General features: G+C 56.3%; 9 protein-coding genes across 9 annotated transcripts; 6 read left to right on the top strand and 3 right to left on the bottom strand.

Moving 5' to 3' along the window:
* Positions 1 to 2,259: 2,259 nt before the first annotated feature.
* PHYSODRAFT_501414 (hypothetical protein) lies at positions 2,260 to 3,039 on the top strand (the record flags this gene model as incomplete). Its single annotated transcript, XM_009528913.1, has 1 exon — positions 2,260 to 3,039. A coding segment is annotated over one exon (780 nt), but the record flags the coding sequence as incomplete, so codon positions are not given.
* Positions 3,040 to 3,704: 665 nt separating this feature from the next.
* On the top strand, positions 3,705 to 4,286 carry PHYSODRAFT_499935 (hypothetical protein; the record flags this gene model as incomplete). Its single annotated transcript, XM_009528912.1, has 4 exons — positions 3,705 to 3,842; positions 3,930 to 4,005; positions 4,092 to 4,156; positions 4,224 to 4,286. The coding sequence occupies 4 exons, from the start codon at positions 3,705 to 3,707 to the stop codon at positions 4,284 to 4,286; spliced, it is 342 nt and encodes a 113-aa protein (XP_009527207.1).
* Positions 4,287 to 5,454: 1,168 nt separating this feature from the next.
* PHYSODRAFT_460786 (hypothetical protein) lies at positions 5,455 to 8,337 on the top strand (the record flags this gene model as incomplete). The annotated part of the gene is made up of 2 exons (XM_009528911.1): positions 5,455 to 5,818; positions 5,942 to 8,337. Coding segments are annotated over 2 exons (2,760 nt in total), but the record flags the coding sequence as incomplete, so codon positions are not given.
* Positions 8,338 to 10,446: 2,109 nt separating this feature from the next.
* Positions 10,447 to 11,148, top strand: PHYSODRAFT_503395 (hypothetical protein; the record flags this gene model as incomplete). The annotated part of the gene is made up of 2 exons (XM_009528910.1): positions 10,447 to 10,883; positions 10,986 to 11,148. 2 exons carry the CDS (start codon positions 10,447 to 10,449, stop codon positions 11,146 to 11,148), a joined length of 600 nt encoding a protein of 199 aa, XP_009527205.1.
* A 724-nt stretch (positions 11,149 to 11,872) lies between these two features.
* PHYSODRAFT_502629 (hypothetical protein) lies at positions 11,873 to 12,988 on the top strand (the record flags this gene model as incomplete). Its single annotated transcript, XM_009528909.1, has 3 exons — positions 11,873 to 12,472; positions 12,575 to 12,771; positions 12,943 to 12,988. The coding sequence occupies 3 exons, from the start codon at positions 11,873 to 11,875 to the stop codon at positions 12,986 to 12,988; spliced, it is 843 nt and encodes a 280-aa protein (XP_009527204.1).
* Positions 12,989 to 13,517: 529 nt separating this feature from the next.
* PHYSODRAFT_502535 (hypothetical protein) lies at positions 13,518 to 15,048 on the bottom strand (the record flags this gene model as incomplete). The annotated part of the gene is made up of 3 exons (XM_009528908.1): positions 13,518 to 13,841; positions 13,914 to 14,036; positions 14,224 to 15,048. 3 exons carry the CDS (start codon positions 15,046 to 15,048, stop codon positions 13,518 to 13,520), a joined length of 1,272 nt encoding a protein of 423 aa, XP_009527203.1.
* A 641-nt stretch (positions 15,049 to 15,689) lies between these two features.
* Positions 15,690 to 16,841, top strand: PHYSODRAFT_560475 (hypothetical protein; the record flags this gene model as incomplete). The annotated part of the gene is made up of 1 exon (XM_009528907.1): positions 15,690 to 16,841. The coding sequence occupies exon 1, from the start codon at positions 15,750 to 15,752 to the stop codon at positions 16,839 to 16,841; it is 1,092 nt and encodes a 363-aa protein (XP_009527202.1). The 5' UTR covers positions 15,690 to 15,749.
* A 178-nt stretch (positions 16,842 to 17,019) lies between these two features.
* Positions 17,020 to 17,629, bottom strand: PHYSODRAFT_354651 (hypothetical protein). Its single transcript, XM_009528906.1, has one exon. It carries the CDS (start codon positions 17,610 to 17,612, stop codon positions 17,166 to 17,168), a length of 447 nt encoding a protein of 148 aa, XP_009527201.1. The 5' UTR covers positions 17,613 to 17,629; the 3' UTR covers positions 17,020 to 17,165.
* A 172-nt stretch (positions 17,630 to 17,801) lies between these two features.
* PHYSODRAFT_261404 (hypothetical protein) lies at positions 17,802 to 18,572 on the bottom strand (the record flags this gene model as incomplete). Its single annotated transcript, XM_009528905.1, has 3 exons — positions 17,802 to 17,813; positions 17,910 to 18,039; positions 18,103 to 18,572. The coding sequence occupies 3 exons, from the start codon at positions 18,570 to 18,572 to the stop codon at positions 17,802 to 17,804; spliced, it is 612 nt and encodes a 203-aa protein (XP_009527200.1).
* Between the last annotated feature and the right edge of the window lie 201 nt (positions 18,573 to 18,773).

Raw genomic sequence — 18,773 nt, 5'->3', positions numbered from 1 at the left:
ATGAGTGCAAAATGCGGGACAACGATCTACAGTGACTCTTCAGGGCACTAAACACGTAAACGCAGAGAACCTGCACCCGCTTGCACTTGGCTTAGCGCGGGAGACAGGCAATTGATTGTATGGCATTATGTCATTGGTGTGGTAGCCCACGCTCTTGTCCTCGAGTTTCATCATGTCGAAGCAGCTTTAGCAAAAGCCGTGGTGGTTGCGAACGACTTATTGATCTTCTAGTCGGTGCTCGTGAAGGCCAACGAATGGTACTGCAGATAGAAACATCACTAAGCCTACAATGAATTTGCCTTCGTATGTCTAGCTGCGTTGGCATGTATATACCGTGTACTTATTGCTACGTACAGATCCGGCATCCCACGATAACTAGGCCTGGTTTGGTGTACGTTGAAAAGGACCACTTTTCCCGTTGTACCATGCCACAACGAAGGTATTTGGGCCGATACACGCTCCAAGTGCCCCGTGGCTGCGGGGATGGCGACCCCGAGTATTCTTCACCAAGGCCGCACCACCCACGACCAGTTCTAGGACGCCCAAGCGAGCGGAGCCAGCTTTGCCCATACTACCCAGTGCAGCGCAGCGCCGCTGGACACGTGCCCCAGTACTGTCCATTGTGTGTGCTGCAACACGGGAACTAGCTCCAATAATGCGATAGATTCACGCGATTCGCTTTGGAAGCGTGCGTGATAATTTTTACAAGGTAATTTATAAAGTAATACAGGTAATGTTCTGTGCATTGTTCTGTATGAATTGACAGAACCAAGGACAGAACGTAATCAATGTTCTGTCCGTCTAGCCACTATCCTATGGCTGAATCACAGGTTTTCACTCCAACGTAATAGCAAGCATTGTTTTGTTCTCTATCGGAGGAGCAGAGGAAGGAGACAAACGTCTTGGGCGCAGACGAAACACGTCCGCTCAACATGAGTACAATGATATGACACATCACATGTACACGTACATCAGTACCGGTACTTGCACTGAGCACCTCAGACTTCACGTGTTTCTTCTTTTGAAAGCGTTTGGAGGCTTTTGTAGAGGTGTAGACAGCCTTCTACTTTACACCGTAGCTGACGGTGGACGGGTTGGATGTACAGGATCAATGCTGGAACTCATCGGCCATTAGCAGCAAGGCATCAACCGGTTAGCGTTGCTGTCGCGTCAGAAGTTATGCTCCCCACCCCCACTTGCACGTACTCTCATCGCAGGGCAACCGGGAAACATTTACAGCTCAGCACAGCACAGAATGCACTTGGACGAAGCGAGTGAGCGGCAATTCGTTGTGACAGGACGGCGAAGCTGCAGAGGATAACATGGCGCCAGGAAATGCTGTGCGGATGGCGTGCGCATTGATAAGATGTATACGCCCTTGGAAGCTGTATGTATGCCGCCCAATACAATGGCAGCGGTCCGGTCAGTGTATTGGGTTCAGATGCGCCCCAGGGACCGACTCGCTGACGGCTCGCCCACATGGGTTCTGTAGGCGATTGCCACACTGCGAGTGATCTAAACACTATCCATAGTTTAGCAACAACAGTCCTCGCGAGTTTACGCGCCAGGGACTTTTGGCCAGTGCTGCGCCTTTGTTGTGTTCTCGCGGGATCTCATACGAGAGTGATGGCAATTCATTCGGGGGATAACCTGGACTCGAGTCGCCCATCAGCCAACAGACCGACCGGCCCCGCGCGCCCTCCTAGCCGAGAAAACCGCCCACTCCTCCCTCCCCACTTTCGGTTGAGCTTCTCAACACAAAACCATGGACCGCATTCCCAGCATCTTCGCGCGCTATGAGCCAGACCACGCCTTAACATCCGACGTGATCGGCCACGTGATGCCGCGAGCGTATGCCCGACGTGGCGGCGCTGTGTTTCACCAAATGAGACCTCCTGTCTGCAGTTCACCCGCGACGGCCAAACAACACAATGCACGTCTGACTTCGATCACAAGACGCCCGCCCATTGCTACAAACACGTCGCTGGAAATCGCGGACTCGGCCTCGGTCGCGGTACAGCAGAACCATCTCGACGATGAGAGGGAGGCCTACCTCGCTCGAAAGGTGGATAACGTTGCTGTGAGTAGGAGCGGCGAGCCCCGCGAAGCACCGGCGAAACACTTAACATCTTGGTCGCCAACCTTACAGCAGCCACCAGTGTGTCCTATCGACCGCACAGCTAGACTGCTCCCAGAGACTAGAGCGATGCCTTCGGTCACAACGATTCAAACCACCGACCCAGAAAACCCCAAGCCCGTAAGCGCATTCGACTCAAAACAGCACGGCGACGCGAGCAATGTCGCACAAACCAAGCGCGCTACCGGAAGAAGCAGACCGAGTACGCAAAGGACCTTGAGGCCACGGTGGTGCGGCTTCGACACGAGATCCCGCTGCTGGAGACACAGCACAGCCGCCTTGTTTCCGGCGCCAAGTCGAGCGCGTGGTGCGTGGTGATGGAGTACTTCCACATCTTCCGTAATGGGGCTCGGCCTTTCGCTGAAATCCCCTTGGGACCTGAAGCGTGGCTGCAGAGGTCCGAGGCCCAGCAGCAGCTATCGTTCCTGCAGTCATCCATGTCTGATGACGTCGTGCTGGGGGAGCAGCGAGGTGTCAATGCGCTCCTCGAGCAGTGGAAGCGGTACACGACCAGCTTTGACGATCTGCAGTTCCAGGTGGAGCACATGACTCGAGTCTCCGAAGACTTCTTCATCGCGGCCACGGCCTCACTCAACGTGACCATTTCCGAGCAAACACTGCAGTACGTCTTCCCACACTTCGTGGAGGTGGGTGGAGACAGATGTAACTCACCGCAACAAGATAAAGTAGCGCTACTGAGGTCCAAGTTGCTAGGCCAGCGGCTATCTCTTCCGTGCCAGCTCTGCTTCGAGTGGGACAAGAAGAGCAAACGGGTGGTGCGCATGGAGCAGGCTGTGGACTTCTTGACGCCGCCGCTCCGGGTTGTAGGTTCGTTAGCAGACGCAGCGTTTGTTTTCGAGCATGCTCGAGTCAACCTGGACGGCGTCATCGGCGAGTTCTAGTAAGCGCGCAGTGAAACCACAAACGAGTAAAGACATACAGTATGAGCTTCTTTGGCAGCGTTCCTAGTTACACTTATCTAGTATTTAACGCGTTATCTAGTTCATTCCATGTGAAGGTGCTCCTGGCTTTTGAAGTCGCTGAATGCATTCGACAAATGCATTCAACAAACGCCTTCGAAGCGAAAAACTATTCGACGCCAGGGCATCACTCACGACACGATACAACTTACAAATTCAGGTACTCACTTACTTTTTCACCTACAAAACCAGCCTCTCCAATGGAACCTACAATTCTAGCTTGCGCTAGGTCTCACATTTCTAGGAGCCGCGGCCACATCACCAAGAGCTCCAGCGCCTTCATTGACGCCGCCCCCTCTCGCCCTCGCCGCGCGCCATGGACAAGTTCTCATACCCCGAGTACTACGACTTCCCCCCCTTCTTCACGTGCGTCCTCCATCGAACTATAAAAATTATTATGAACATAAATAATAACAATTTGCTTCCTCTCTCTCTCCGCGCGCAGGCTGCAGCCCGTGCGCGCCACGCGCGAGAAGCAGCTCGTGCTGTGGCAGCAGCTGATCCTCGAGTACCACCGCGCGCACGACCTGCCGCTCTTCCAGCCGTACGCGTCGTCGCTCTTCGAGAACGTCAAGATCAGCCGCAACATGGCGCAGGACGGGCGGCTGGCGGTGGTGGAGCACCTCATCCGCTGCGGCCACGGCCGCTGGGAGGACGACACCAAGACGCGCTGCCGCATCATGTGGAAGAAGCCCGCCGAGTGGGCCGCCGAGATCTACGACTTTGTATGTGGCGCTTTGTCTCTACGTGTACCGAAATGATTGCAGATCATGTGACAACATCTGTGACCGTGTTTGGTGCTGTCATTGCAGGCCAAGGAGCACGGCATGCTGGGCAACGTCTTTACGGTCTACGAGCTGTACGCTGGCGAGGAGACGCTGGGCACGAGTGAGTAGAAAGAGGGTGAAGCTGAAGGTGCAGGTGCAGGTGCAGGGGACTGACTGTACCTGGTGCTATGTGCTTTTGTGTGTTAGACATCCACGGGATGGAGCCCTGGCTGCTGCGTGAAGCGCTCAAGGTGCTGGAAGGGGAGGGGAAGGTGCGTAGGGTGTGGAAGTTTGCCTGGTGTTCTGGCTGCTCATGGTCGATGCTGTTGCGCGATGCAGGCTGCGGTGATTGCCGGCGAAACGTGCGAGGAGGACGGAGTCAAGTTCCTCGCTACGGAGTGAGTTTTGCCGCCGTTGCATTGATAGAGCACAAAAGTGAGGAAAGGTACGATGGATGTCGTGTAATGATAATGTGAAGCGATGAAGATTTTTTTGTTTCCGTACAGCTTCGTGGAAATTTCGTGATGATGTCAATGCAACGGGTTTTCTTCGCTGCCCTCGTCGCTGCTTTTGCCCCGTTACTCTTTTCCCACCCACTGGCAACCACTTTGCTTTTGAAAGGGCTAAGGAGAATGGCTGAAAAGAGCCAGGACAGCACCAGCGGCGAGGCTTCTCGTCATCCTCGACACCACCATCGCGGCAGCCGGCACCGCCACCAGCATGGACCAGGCGAGCAACATTGCAGTACCAAAACCTGTGCTGATTGGAGAGCCTTGCGTTGAGGCGACACCCGAGCTGGATGGGGCGGGCTTGCAGGTCAGTGTCGTTTCAACCCGAGGCTCCGCGGAAGTTGTGGATGCTTTGGCAACGACGTGCTGCAGTGAACTTCTACTCAAGGGCGTGGAGAGCCACAAGCGCAGGTCGCTCTGCCTACGGAGCTTCCGTACGACCAAGCAATTGATTGTCGCAGCCCCAGTGCATCTGGATGCCATGGTCGTCGTGGGATGCTTGGCGGAAGGAGATCCGCTCTTTGCTGCGGCTGATGCAGTGGCAAACGCGTGCATGGCGGTGGAGTTGGAGACCAAGACGCCGGTGATCTACGGCGTGCTCAAGTGCACTGATATGGCCCAGGCTCGTCAGTGCGCTGGACTGACGCCGAAAGCGAGGAGCTTTGGAGTCGAGTGGGCGCAGACTGCCATCAGCGTGGCTTGGATGAATCGTGACGGTAGCAAGAAGTGAGTGAAAGTTCACCCCACCACTGTTCGAGCTTCTTCGAACGAGCACTGTAGGTACATGGTTCTAACGGTGCGACACAATACGGATTTGGCCGTGTATGTTTTTTTTTCTGTTGCTGACTTCAACTGTTTATTTTTTCGTTGAACAACTGCAACAAAGTGACCACCACTCTGCCAATCTGCCAAATCGGGCGTGCTGCAGTTCACACCCGATAATTTTAGCTCCGTGTTCAAGGCTCTGTGGCTCAGTTGCGAGTTCCTGTCAGCACGTCACGCTCGCCGCGCATGCGTCACAGCCGCACGCGTGGGTGGGGTGGAAACAAGCAGCACGAGCGATGAGCGACGCCAGCGAGATCGCCTCCTATTCGCACGACGAGGGGCTGATTGACGCCTTCCGAGACAGTCTCCGCGATGGAAATGTGTGTGCCAAGCTGCACGGAGCGCGAGGGGAGCCGACGAACGGCGACTTGAAACTGCTGGAGGATAAAGTGACGCTGGTCTGGCAGCCCAAGGCGTTGCCGCTGCAGAGCTACATGCCGCCGTCTCTACTGGCCAAGATGGTGATGAACAGCGTCAGTGTCGTCATCACAGACGCTAAAAGTGTGCGAACGGGGCGTCAGACCACCAACTTTGTCCGCACGATCAAGTATTTAACGGCTGATGAACTCCCAGAGAGCGACGAGAGGTGCTTATCGCTGTGTTTCGCGCCCCGGACACCCCCAAGTCCTCCCACACCAGCCACAACAGAATCAGAGACAACGACTGAGAACAGTTCACCAACAGAAGAAGAGCACCACCACACGAGGACAGCTGACACCACAGTGGAGACCTTTGATTTAGAATTCCAAGACGAGCACACGCGCGATATTGCGCGTGCTTTCTTCCGACAACAAGCGGGACTGGAAGACGAATCGAGCCCCGAGTCGGAAGATTCTGTCACGTTCAGTGACATTCAGCTTCCGACGGGGCTGCCAACTCGCTGCTACCAGGCCATCGCGCATCCGTCTTTCGAGTTGGCGGTGCTGGTGGCTGTGGTGGGCAGCATGACGTCGGTGGGATGGCGGTCGTTCCGGTACGTGACGAACATCAAAGACGACGACGAAATCGCCGAGGTGGCGAGGTTCGGGATGACCGTCTTGGAGTACTTGCTGCTGGTGTTCCTCACCATTGAGCAGATTTGCAAAGGTGTTGGCCTTGAGGGGATAATGCCGCTGCTGCGGAGCAAGTGGGACGCGTTTGACCTCTTCGCCGTGACGATCAGCTGGCTCGCAGTGCTGCCCTTCTCGTCACTTGCAGGGTTCAACCTCTTGTCGCTGCGTGTGTTCCGAGGGATGAGGATCTTCAAGCGCTGGAAAAGTTTCCAAGAGACGATGGAGACGTTCCTCGTCTCGTTACCCATGGCGGGAAATGCGGTGCTGTGCTATTGCTACTACCTGTTCCTGTTCGCGATCTTGGGCATGTATCTTTTCAACGATTCACTCTCTCATCGCTGTGCGATTCAAGCGGATTCGGACATCTTTATCGCCCCAATGGCTGCTGGAGAGTCTAGTAAAACGTACGTGGCTGAAACTCCAGTCCATTTCTGCCGGATGGACGACACTGCGTCGAGTTGCAAGTCCAATATGGAGTGCGTAGCCATGCCACCGCCGGACAGAGGGTATACCGGCTTCCACTCGTTCGAAGCGTCCTTCCTCACCGTATTTTTGATAACGCTGCGCTCGGGGTTTGGACCATCACTAGACGGAGCTCAGCAGGCCTCGTCATATCTCTCCATCATCTACTTCATCGGGCTTGTGGTGTTTGTGAGCTACATGATCCTGTCCTTGTTCGTAGGAATCGTTCGTGGCAGCTACATCACTGTGTCGATCGTGCGCGCTGCGAAACACGCGGAGGCGGAGAAACGAATGGAGAAATACCTCAAGAAGGCTCGAGTGCAGTTCCCCAAAGGGACGGAAGCTTTCCCAGACGTGATGCAAGTGGTTGATGCGCAGTGGCAAGTGTACCGAGCACGGTTCAAGGAGTGGTTACTGCAGTCTCCTCTCTTTACAAGGTCCGACGGCACGTTTTTAAGCTGGTGCAGGCTGCGTCAAGAGCGGATATTTTTCCTTATCGAGCCTGGGAGCTCCACCATGGACAAAATTTCGTCCATTGCCGAGTCGTTGGCGTTCGAGCACTTGATGAACCTCGTGGTCTTCTTCAATTCTGTATTGTTCGCGCTGGAATATCACGGAATGAGCGAGAGCTACGCGGCTCGGCTGTACCTGATCGAGAACTTCCTTATGCTTGTGTATGGCACTGAATTTATTATCATCGCAGCCGCTGCTGGTGGACTTTTCAGTTACTTGCAGAACCCGTGGAACCGATTGGACTTTGTGCTGCTCGTGATCGCGTGCGTCGAGTTCCTTCTACTCACGTGCTCCGTTCTCCTCTATACGGACAGCTACGCGCGCGGGATCTTCGTGCTGCGGTTGTTTCGCCTAGTGAGGCCGTTCAGAGTCGTGCGTCAGAACAACAAGCTGCTGCTGGTACTGGACGCGATTCTGTCGAGTGTTCCCGCGTTCTTGAGCTCCATTGCGTTCCATCTGCTGCTCAACAGCGTGTTCGCTGTAGTCGGCATGAATCTGTTCGGAGGCAACTTCCCGCTCACGATGCAGTCACACTTTAACACGTTCAGTGACAGCATGCTCACGCTGTTCAAGTTCTCGAATGGTGGCAGCATTTGGCCCATCTTCCACGCTTCGCTTCAGGCGAGTTCGTTTGGAGTCGCGCTGCTGTACTACCTCGCGTACGTTGTGCTGTGTCGATTCATTGCTCTCAACTTTATGCTGGTTGTACTACTCCGCAACTTTGCGATGAAAGGGGACGAACGCAGGAAAACACTGAGCGAGTTGTTCCAAGACCGAATGTTCGCCATGCAGCGGATTCATCTCTTCGACATGTACACTTTCGTCGAGGAGTTTAGCAACCTGTACCAGGGGGATATCATGAACGTCAGCTTGCCAGGAAGCGCGAAAAAGCGCGCTCAGCGAGCTCTCTCGGCTTCGGAGGCGTTCAAGGCGCGGTTGTTCAATGTCCTGCCAACGTCCGACTTCTTAAAGCTCAAAGGGTACTACGGGACGACGAAGACCCAGCAGGACCGCAAGTACTTTCAACTCGAGCCCCCCACTCCAGCCCAAGGAAAACAGAAGAACCAAGCGAGTGTAGCTCCGATCGAAGATGGGACTACTACTGCTACTTCTGCTGCTAGTGCTAGTGCAGTGGTTGTCCCTGCTTCGGGACCCGAAAGCCCGACAGATACCCAAGCTTCTGACGAGTGGACGGGGTGGACTTCTTCGGGCGGAGCAACGGGCTATGTGAGGCAGTTCTTCGACGGACACTGGCTCATGGCGGACGTGTCCTTGTTCCTCTTCCCTCCGCAGTCATGGGTGCGACTGAAAGCGCGTCGACTCGAAAAGGAGACGGAGAAATACATCTTCGCAGCGATTGTGATCCGAACCGTCATGCTGACAGTGCAGTCGCCTCTGTACTCGTCGCTCATCCAGGAACTCACAACATTAAGCGACGTGGTGTACGCTTTCGTGCTCTTCTTTGAGTTCGCGCTCAAGGTTATCTCCCGTGGATTCATCTTCACTCCCAAAAGTTATCTCTCGGATACATGGAATCAGATCAATATGGTGGTGCTCATGGCCTGTTCCCTCCTGCTGCTATTGCCCCACTCGACAATGATCTCCCTCTTTCGACTCGGGCGAGCATTCGGCCCGATCCGAGTATTTTACCGCGTCAGAACGTTCCGAGTCATCACGGAAGCTCTAAAACAATCCGCCAGACCGATTTTCTACTGCGTCGTGCTCTCGATTTTCCTCTTTTACTCGTTCGCGACGCTGGGGATGCAGATTTTTGGCGGGAGATTCGCGTACTGCAGTGATCCATCCGTCGACACGGAAGACAAGTGCGTTGGGGTCTTCTGGAACAGCGCGACGGGCATCCTGACACCTCGAGTGTGGGGGAATCTTTCTGGGTTACATTTCGACAACATCACTGGGGCCATGTCATCCATTCTGTTCCTGGTATCGATGAAAGGCTGGCTGCCAGTTGTGAATATCGCCATGGACTTTGCGGATGATACGGACGTCAACAACGACCACCAAGCGGCAGCCATTGCCTCGACGTACTTCGCCGGATTCTTCGTCGCTTTTCTCTTCTTCACCAGATTTTATCTGCTCAAAGTATTCGCAGGGATTCTCATGAACAACTTCCGCTGCTACAATGGAACACTTCTACTCACGAACCTCCAGCTCATCTGGCTGCGTAAGAAGCAAGCGATCGTAGCAATGCGCCCCAAGTATCCGCTTCCGACGAGCAAGTTCATGCTACTAGCTCAGGTGTACATGCAAAAGCGCTCGTTCCGGGGATTTATCAGTACGGTGGTCATTCTACACACGTCGCTCCTCGCTTGGTATCGTTCTCCCGTTCATCGCGGGAATGCCGATGGAGACGTGGATGTGGCGGCTGGTGTGTGGTGGTTCCACTACATTTTCTCCCTAATCTACGCATTTGACGCTGTGCTGCGCGTCGCCGCTGTCGGGTGGAGAGACTTCCTCATGAAAGGGTTCACGTGGAGAACGTTCAATAGCTGCACGGCGTTCATCATGTTGGTGGGCCCCCTCATCTCCGACTCGCCCGTGCTGCTCATCCTGGGCATGACCCGTGCATTCGACTTCAAGCATCTTTCCCTGGTACTCGAGCGGTCTCGCGCTCTTCGGACATTGTTTCGGACTCTACTGGCGAGCGTCCAGCTCACCCTCAAGGTGACGCTTCTGCTGGGGTATGTACTCTTCGTCTTCGCCATTGTGGGCGTGCAAGTGTTCTCACTTACGCGTTGGGCGTCCGGATTGAACTCGAATCTCAACTTGACAACCTTTCCCATGGCGTATTCGGCTTTCGTAAAGTTTGCTGCGGGTGAGGACTGGTACGCTACGTACTTGGCTTCCAGTGTCGCACCGCCTCAGTGTGTACTATGGGGGCGCTCCTCTAGCGACTGCGGGTCTCCGACGATCAGCGCTCTGTTTTACAACATTTTCTACGTGCTGGTGGTGCTGATCCTGCAGAATTTGTACGCGTCCACGATGGTCGACACGTACGTGCTCATGTCTGCCAGAGCAGATGATAAAGACCAGCTCTTGGGCTTCCAAGCGGAGCATCTCAAGCGCTTCCAGATGACTTGGAGCGACTTTGACACAGATGCGCTGGGACTGTTGCACAGGAAACACTTACTGGCACTGCTCACGAAGCTAGAGCCTCCGCTTGGACTTGGTACCCACAACGCAATGATGGATAGCTTAAGGAACGAAGACATGAAGCCGGAAGAACTGACAGCACTGTCTATTGTAGTACATCAACGACGACGTGAAACTTTTCACGACATTGAAGCTCGTATCGCCGAGTTGACGTATCGAGTGCGCCTCGGTCTTGGGAGCTACGACGGTCTTAATGGCAGTGTGAACGTCAGTGCGAACCCGGATCACTTGTGCCCACCAAACATGTTCCGATTTACGGATCTGCTGCTGGTTCTCACGATGAGGGTTTTGCCTCTGGAAAGCCTCACAGTCCAGGAGAAGGTGGACGAGTTGGCTATGCGTGGATACGCCTTCCGCTGGCGCAGGGCCATCGTCATTCAGTCGACTTTCAGGATGTTCCGAGTGCGACGTCGGATGACCAGTAGGATACGAAGAGCCAAGCGGGACAGCGAGATTAAGCGCTTGGAGTCGGCAAGTGTCAAGACGAAAAAGTCGGCGAATCATGCACGGTTTGAAGAAAGTGTTGTTAAACCAGCGGAAAGCGATGGCGAAACGAGAAGAACCAGGAGCAGTCTATCGCTGAATCTGTCCTCTCTCGCGCTTCCGGCGATTCTGTCGTTGCGAACCGCAACTTCCGAGCGATTACGAGCCCCCGCCTCAGTCGCGCCGATTCTCTCGGAGCACTTAGAGCTGCAACCAGAAGCGAGCGACGGGAGGAAGTGCTCAATCTAGAAACACTATATGCAATGGAATTTGACAAGAACATCGCCTTGAGTGTGTTCATTTCAAACGCTGGTATCGGTACCGTGTATCGATCATGCGGTGGTTGTGCGGCAGGTCGATCCAGCGAAGTCCTCATCACGGAGACGCGACTTGCGCGTGATACCAAGGATTGGTGGGAAACGTGTGATTATGCGGCTGATTGATTAGTCCGATTGGTGCTATCATTGCAGACCCAGGTGTATATGGAGGAACTAGACTTCCACGGGGATGCAACCTTCAGGCCGCTAGATGAGGAAGAAATGGTGCCTTAATTGGTTGGACGATGCAAGCCGCCGTGATTGCCGGCTTGCAGTAGTAATGAAGGTCGACCAACTGCCTCGCTGGTTTTTCCACTACCGGGGGAATCGTGGAAAAATGGCATGTAACTGGTGGGACACGAAACATACATATAGCTGTAAGATGGCTCAAAGGCGGCTAGAGTATTCTGCTCGAGTTCCCAGTCGTATTGGATTCTAACGGTGCGATGCGAAGGATTTGGCTGTTTGCTGCTGAGCAAGGACTTTTCCCAGCGAGCGACGAAACCTTGTCTATGCTTGAAGTTCCTACAGTTGAAGCCATTCGTGACCACGTCGCACAGCAGAACAAACAGCTCGCTCGACTTGGTCACTCTTGATTTTGCGGATCACTGCTGAAAACGATGGCCCCTCCCGGCGTTGAGAAGACGACGACCAAGATGAAGTTCGCGTCGAAGGAAGAGCACCCGAAAGGCCACGGTGAAGGCGGCACCCACGGCCACCACGAAGGCAAGCCGCACAGTCCTGTGCTCATTGAGCACCCTGGTGCAACCGAATCGAGCAGACTCGACGGCAAGGGGCTGCGCGTGACGATCATCGCCTCGCGCTGGTACGGGAAGGTGGTCCACTCGCTCACCGAGGCGTGCTCCGAGGAGCTGCTGGCCAAGGGCGTGGCGGATGAAGACCTGCACCTGGTGGAGGTGTCGGGCGCCTTCGAGCTGCCGTACGCGGCTGCACGCGTGATCCACTGCAAGGACTCGAGCCACCGCCCGGACGCCGTGATCTGCGTCGGTTGCCTCGTGCAAGACGGCACGCACATGTGCGAGACCATGAGCCAGGCCGTGGCCAACGGAATCATGAAGCTCAACACGACGTCGGACACGCCTGTGATCTTCGGTGTGCTCTGCTGCGAAACCGAAGGCCAGGCTCACTCGTGCGCTGCCAAGAAGGCGAGCTTCGGGGGCGGTGAGAGCGAGAAGTGCAACCACGGCGTGGCGTGGGCGCAGTCCGCTCTGGAGATGGCTCACTTGAAGCGCTGCGTCGCGGGGAAGAAGTCGGAGCACTGCCGCTGCACTCGTTGCGAGAGTGGCGCCAAGCAAGAGTCCAAGTCGCACCTGCCGCAGGAGTCGCTCAAGACCCAGGGAACCTGCGCGACGTGCGGGTTGTCCGCTGGGAAGTGTTCGTGCAAGGACTGCAACTGCAAGGTGTGCTGCGATAACCGCCGAGACTGCGTGAGTTGTGGCTCGTCGGCCAACAACTGTTCGTGCAAAGACTGCAAGTGCCGCGCGTGCTGTTCGAAGCGCGAGGCCTGTCGTGGCTGCGGCTGCCCCCCGGACAAGTGTTCGTGCCAAGGCTGCAACTGCGCGGCTTGCACCAGCAAGAAGGAGACGAGCGGGATGAAGATGCCGACGCCTTCGAGTGAACAACACGCCGGCTCCAAGCAGGAGACACAGCCGCTGCTCGGCGGGAAGCAAAGCGAAAAGGCCCATGGCTCTGGCGAGTGCGACAGCTGCGGAAGTCCTGGCGGCAAGTGCATGTGCGGCTTGCTGCGCTAAGCTTTGCGCTTGGCGGGCGTTGGGAGTGAAGTTCTGGTGAGTGTGTCTGCTGTTGGAGTGATGGAGAGGCGGACCACGTGCATATTCAACGAGTCTCTGCAGAACTGTGGCGTGAACTGAGCGAGGCGAAAGGGACCAACGTTGCCCATGGCTGCGACTGCGGACGAAGAGACTGAATGACAGAAGAAGGTAGCAGTCGAAGTAAGGTTTTAGTTTTGCATTTAAGTAACTATTGAGCTGAGAATGACAATCCCAGTAAAGTTTTGTCGTTTTCATCGCGTGCTGGTGGGTGCTCGGGTAAATGAAATAGTCGACTCGCCTACAGTGATGGTTGAGGGTGTACCCCGTTGTGCAAAACCTTTTTCTTGAGAACTGGTGTCGCACGCATCTGAGAGGATTGCGAGAAATCCCCCCCTGATGCTTTCGACGTGCCATTCACTGTTCACTTTTCAAAAACCTTTGAAGACGAGATGACAGTGGGAACCACGACAAACGTGCAGTCGGTCAAGGACCAAGAGGAGACCAAGGCTCAGTGCGCCGATACTTCAATTCCCCCAGCGCAACCTGGATCCGGAACCCACGCGACTGGCGAGCACGTGAGCCACGAGTCTTGCACAAATTGCGGATCGCCGGCGGACAAGTGTTCGTGCAAGGACTGCGAGTGCCAAGTATGCAGCAGCAAGACCGAAGGAGGAAAAGCGCAAACCATCGAGCCCCCGATCCAGTCTGCGACTTCGTCGACGATGGTGTGCGGTGGCAATTGTGTCGCCGCCGCTGAACGCGCTGCAGCCGGAGGATGTCCAGCCTGTGAATGTCCTGCCAAGTGTCCGTGCACCAAGTGTGGCTGCCCGATCTGCGGTCCGAATCAATCTGCTTCGCAGCCGATGCCCTGTGCCGGCGGCAGCGAGGCGGGGATGCGTGTGACCGAAGGGAATTGCCCGGCGTGTGGCTGTCCAGCTGGCAATTGTCCTTGCACTGGATGCGTCTGCCCCGTGTGCAAGTCCAAGTGAGGAAGGGAGGGAGGGAGCCATGAGGTGCCGATTCCTGGCTGAAGTGCATATTTACGTGTGAAGGCAACGAGATAAGCGGAAGAGAATGAAACCAGAGCATTCGCATGAAGTGATAGTTTGCTGGTATTAAGGGTTAATTGTGGTCCTATCTCTAGGTGGTAGAAAGAAGTAAGGCATTGGAGGCCTTGTCGATTAGGTGCTGGCCATGAACATGCAGCCGTAGACGCCCGTGTCAATGACCATGCACTCGGAGTTCTGCGTCAAGCCGTCCTGGATCTGCGGGCAGTTGCCGAAGATGCTGCCCGAGCACACGGGTTCGGACGCGCAGAAGTCCCTGTCGGCGCTGACGATGCTCACGGGGGTGTCGCCTGCCGGGTTCGTCGAGCAGTCCAAGGGCGCGTCGTACGTGACATTGGTGGGGACGTTGTCGGCCGTGTACGGCCTGCAGCCGTAAGCGCCGGTCTTGAGCAGGTCGCAGAAGGAGCCAAACTGCAGACCGTCCTGAGGGGCAGGACAATTGCCCGTCGACACCTTCTCCACACACACTGGTTCATTGACGCAGTAGGCGCCCTTCAGCCCCTGTACGCTCACCTGAGTGCTCTCAGAGGAGCAGTTCGTGAACGGACTGATCGGGATGGGAGCAATAGTCGGCGGCTGCGTCGTTGGTGGCTGAGTTGTTGCCGGCTCAGTGGTGGCAGGCGCTGCGGTTGTGGGCTCCGGGGTCGGTGCTGCCGTTGTGGGCTCTGGAGTCGGAGCTTCAGTCGTTGGTTCGGGCGTGGGAGCTTCCGTTTGAGGACTAGTGTACGTCTTGCAGCCGTAGACGCCGGACGCGACGACGCCGCAGTACGATCCATAGGGGAGACCTTCCTGGGTCGCAGGACAAGCACCGGTGCTGAAGGTGGCGATGCACGGGTCGCCGGCCACGCAGAAGATGCCTTCAACACCTTCAACGCTCATCTGACTCTCTCCAGTGCCGCAGGTGATGGCCCTGACCGAGGACGTAGTAGTCGCCGCCGTGAGGATGATCGCGAGCAGGAAAGACTTGAACATCTTGGTGGCTGGGCTGACAGAGGGTTGTTGTCGTCGGGGCTTGTGCCGAGCTTGGTGAGTTGAGGAATGAGATGCTCGCTTTGATCAAACGGCGGAAGGAAGCGAGGGTCGATTGTGGAGCCTTGCTGTCGATTGTTTTTATAGCGCCGACTATTTCGATGCGCACGGGAAGTTGCCACACATGCGATGGCGGACGCGCACAGTTAAGCGCCGCTTGTTCTCTGAAGGCGTGCGGCATCGAGATCGTGAGATCGTGCTCCAGTTGCAGTGAAGTGTTGGCATATTTTATTTTTGCTGTCCGCACGCGTGCCTTCGTTTCTGCTCATCTCCAGCAGAATGCTCATCAGTAGCTCATCAGCAGCACGCGCACCTCTGACCAATGACTCCACGCCCGCACACCGATACACATTGCGAGGTCCATACAAAATTCCAGGCCCAGGCCCTCGTTGCCTTCAACTTCAACGTTGGGCATGAGACGAGGCGGCGACGTCATGCAGCCATGTGTCGACCACCGGAGTCGCCGTGCTCGTCACGTCTGCATCTCAATCTTTACGGAAGAGGCGCACGCGAGCAGCTTTACCTTTTGCCGCCGTTGCCCCCAGCTGAGACTTCTCGCATTGTCTCGGCACTCGTGTCTCTCCGCCGCGTCCCGCACACGCCTAAGCAAGCAGCAGCAGCAGTAGCAGACCAAGACGACCATCATGATGACGCTGCCGACCGACGAGGTGCCGCCGCCGCCGTCCTCCCGCGGGGGCAGCAGCTCCACGGCGCTCGTGCTGGTGCCCGACGACGTGCAGGACACGGCGCTGGTGGCCAGCGCCAGCCAGTCCGACCTGGAGCTGCACCTGCTGCAGACCTTTGCGGCCTACGCTGGCCAGCAGCTGCTGCACTCGTACCTGAGCGTCAAGCACGCGACGCGCGTGACGCACTACCTGGCCGAACTGACGGAGAGCTTGGCCTCGCGCTCGGGGCTCGTGGCACTCGTGCGCGTGCTGTTCAACCAGTACATGCGCCTCGGACACCCGTTCGTGCAGCAGGTGGACGACGCCATGGGAAAGCGCGTGATTGACGCCGTGGTCGGCGTCTTGATGCTGGCGGAGCAGCAGCCGGCGAGAAGCAGCAGTAGCAACAAGCTCGAGACGGGCATCTTGGCGCTGGAGGACGAGAACAGCAACAATGAGGTGGCCGAGGACCTGGCGGCTGCCACCCGCCTGTCGTACGCCGAGCGGTTCCAGGCGCTGCTGCTGGGTGAAGTGCCTCGAATGGAGCAGGAATTGATGGAGGCGCGGCGTCAAGTTGAGGAGGAGGCGCAGGCCAAGGTGGACGAAGCCGCTAGACTAGCGCCGCCGCCCGTCGTGATGGAGCTCAAAGACTTCGTGCCCGTGGACGAGGTGGCCAGGCTCCGGGAGGAGAGCAAGGAGCAGCAGCACGAGGCGGCGCAGGAGGCCGCCCGCCTGCGCGCGCAGATGGCGGAGCTCACGCGCGAGAAGCAGCGCCTGGAGCAGCGCCTGACCGACGTGCACAACTACCAGAAGAGCGAGCGCGGCCGCCGCTTCCAGGACATGGAGGAGGAACTGGCGCGCACCAAGCTCGAGGCCAACCAGAAGGCGCATGACCTGCGCAAGCTCGAGCTCGTGGTGGAGGCGCTGCAGCGCAAGCACCGCAAGAAGAGCAAGAGCAGCAGCCGCAAAGGCGACAACCAGTCCAACGCCTCCGAGAGCGCGCCGCCGTCCCCCGTGCCCGAGCACAAGCCCAAGGTCTACGAAGGGAAGCGCAACAGCATCACGGCGTAAGCAGCAACAGCAGCTGCAGACTCCGTTCCCCACACCCATTTTGCGTCCAGCTCCTGCAGCTCCGGCCAGCAGTCGAGCTCAATTCAATTGAGTAGCCACCTCTAGACCTCTGAAACAACAAGAAAAAAATCTCTGCCATCTTCATCCTGTTCCGTGCCCACAGCAGCAACAGACTCTCGAAAGGGGCATCGCACACGTGTCATTACCTATTTAATAACCTGAACACGTCCGCACGCGACCGCTGCAGCACGACAGAAAGTAGCCTTGTCTTGTAGTGAGTGAGTAACCTCTGCTTCATCTGCAGCTGCCTGCGTCTGCCGCCGTCTAGCTGGAGATGCCGACCACGCCGTGGGCCTTGATGGCGCCGGCGTTGCCGTTCTGCAGCGACAGCTCGTGGCCGCCCTTGCCCAGGTCGTCCTCGCCCTCATGCACCACGATGCTGCGGCCGATGATGGAGTGCGGGCCGATGAGCTTCACCAGCTTGTCCTCCACGTGCACCTTGACGCTGCCGTCCTCTCCGACCTCCACGTTTCCCAGCGAGCCCACGCAGCGCTCCTCGTCCTCGGGGCCGCCGTGGTTCTTGCCGAACGGGTTGAACACGCCGCCCTGGGCGTCGCCGAACACGTTCACGTGCAGCGCGTGCTTGCCGGCCGTCAGGCCCTTGAGCTCGCCCGTGATGACGCTCTTGGCGTCCTCGTGCGCCTGCGTGATCACCAGCGTGCCGTACACCGTTGCGTCGTCGCCGTAGAGCGTGCACACCGCCTTCGCCATGATGTCTCCTGCTGCCGAGATGCTTGGATCGAACTATGCCTCCGGAGGAGCGCTGTTGGCCAGTAGCTGCGCGCGCTGGGCCCGCACTTGGGCTCACTATGCGCGGGAGCTGACGATGGATTTGCTATAATTGACTGGAAATTCGTAAGTCACTGTTATTATTTTATTACGAAGGGTAGGCGATGCAAATCACGCTAATTGCTGAAATTAGCAGTAGCAGCCTATTGCGATTGTTGCGAAAGCGGACAAAAATCACAGTAAAGACGTTGCTGTTGAAGTGCCTTCCGCAAGGCTTACGTACTTTTCTTCGCAGACGGCGAAGTAGCAGGTAGCGGTGCATCCCGTCTTAGCGTCGAAAAGCAGCTCGTGAAAATCCACCATGGGTTTGAACGACGAGCCTTCATCTCCTCCAGCCATTCCAGATACTCTGCTCAGACACCAATATCAGAGTTAAATCTCAACAAGAAGTCAAAGACACCACACCACCTACGTATATGACGCACCATCAGAGTAGCCAGCCCATCGAGAGCGCACCTCGGCTGGAATGTCAAGCAGCACGTGAACTACACCAGGCACAAGCTCATGTTCGAGCGGAAAGCCATACTCCTCGTCGTTCATCTTCTGGTACCACTGCATCTCGCCCTCGCGGACAATCCTCTTGATCTCCCCCGACATCTCCCCGGTCTCGATCATGCGTTGGTAGTCGGGATGGTCTTCGCTGAGCCAATTGCCACCCTCGTCCTTTGCCAGGTAAACTTTGAGCGGCATGTGCTCCGGAAAGTTAAATCTTTCTTTGATTTTCTCGATTAGCTGCTCGACCAACTCGTCACCTCCGATCTGGACGACCCACAAAAATTGTTCTCGCTTAATCACGGAGCACAAATTCGCCCGCTTCATCCGCTGCTTGTCCATAATCTGCTCCTTCCTGTGGTGGTCTTCTTCACTGGGTATGCTATCCATCAGCGAAATGGCTAGAAAATTCTGGTGAAAGTTTGGTCAACTATAGATAACTTACATATTACTTTCCAGAGGGGGAATTTATCAATTCACCCGAAAAATACGAATAAATTACCATTGAGCCATATTGCGCACTCGGATGGAGCTGCTCGACGGCGGACGGCGCAGCCTGCATCCGCGGTCAACGACGCGCCCACCCGCAGT

This window comes from Phytophthora sojae, assembly GCF_000149755.1.
Source record: "Phytophthora sojae unplaced genomic scaffold PHYSOscaffold_4, whole genome shotgun sequence".
Taxonomy (NCBI): Eukaryota; Oomycota; class Peronosporomycetes; order Peronosporales; family Peronosporaceae; genus Phytophthora; species Phytophthora sojae.
The sequence above is the reverse complement of the archived record's forward strand: the minus strand, read 5'-3'. Positions and strand labels throughout refer to the sequence as shown.

Coding starts and splice junctions, on each gene's coding strand:
- PHYSODRAFT_354651 (XM_009528906.1), bottom strand. CDS start 17,612: ATGGCGAAGGCGGTGTGCACGCTCTACGGCGACGACGCAACGGTGTAC.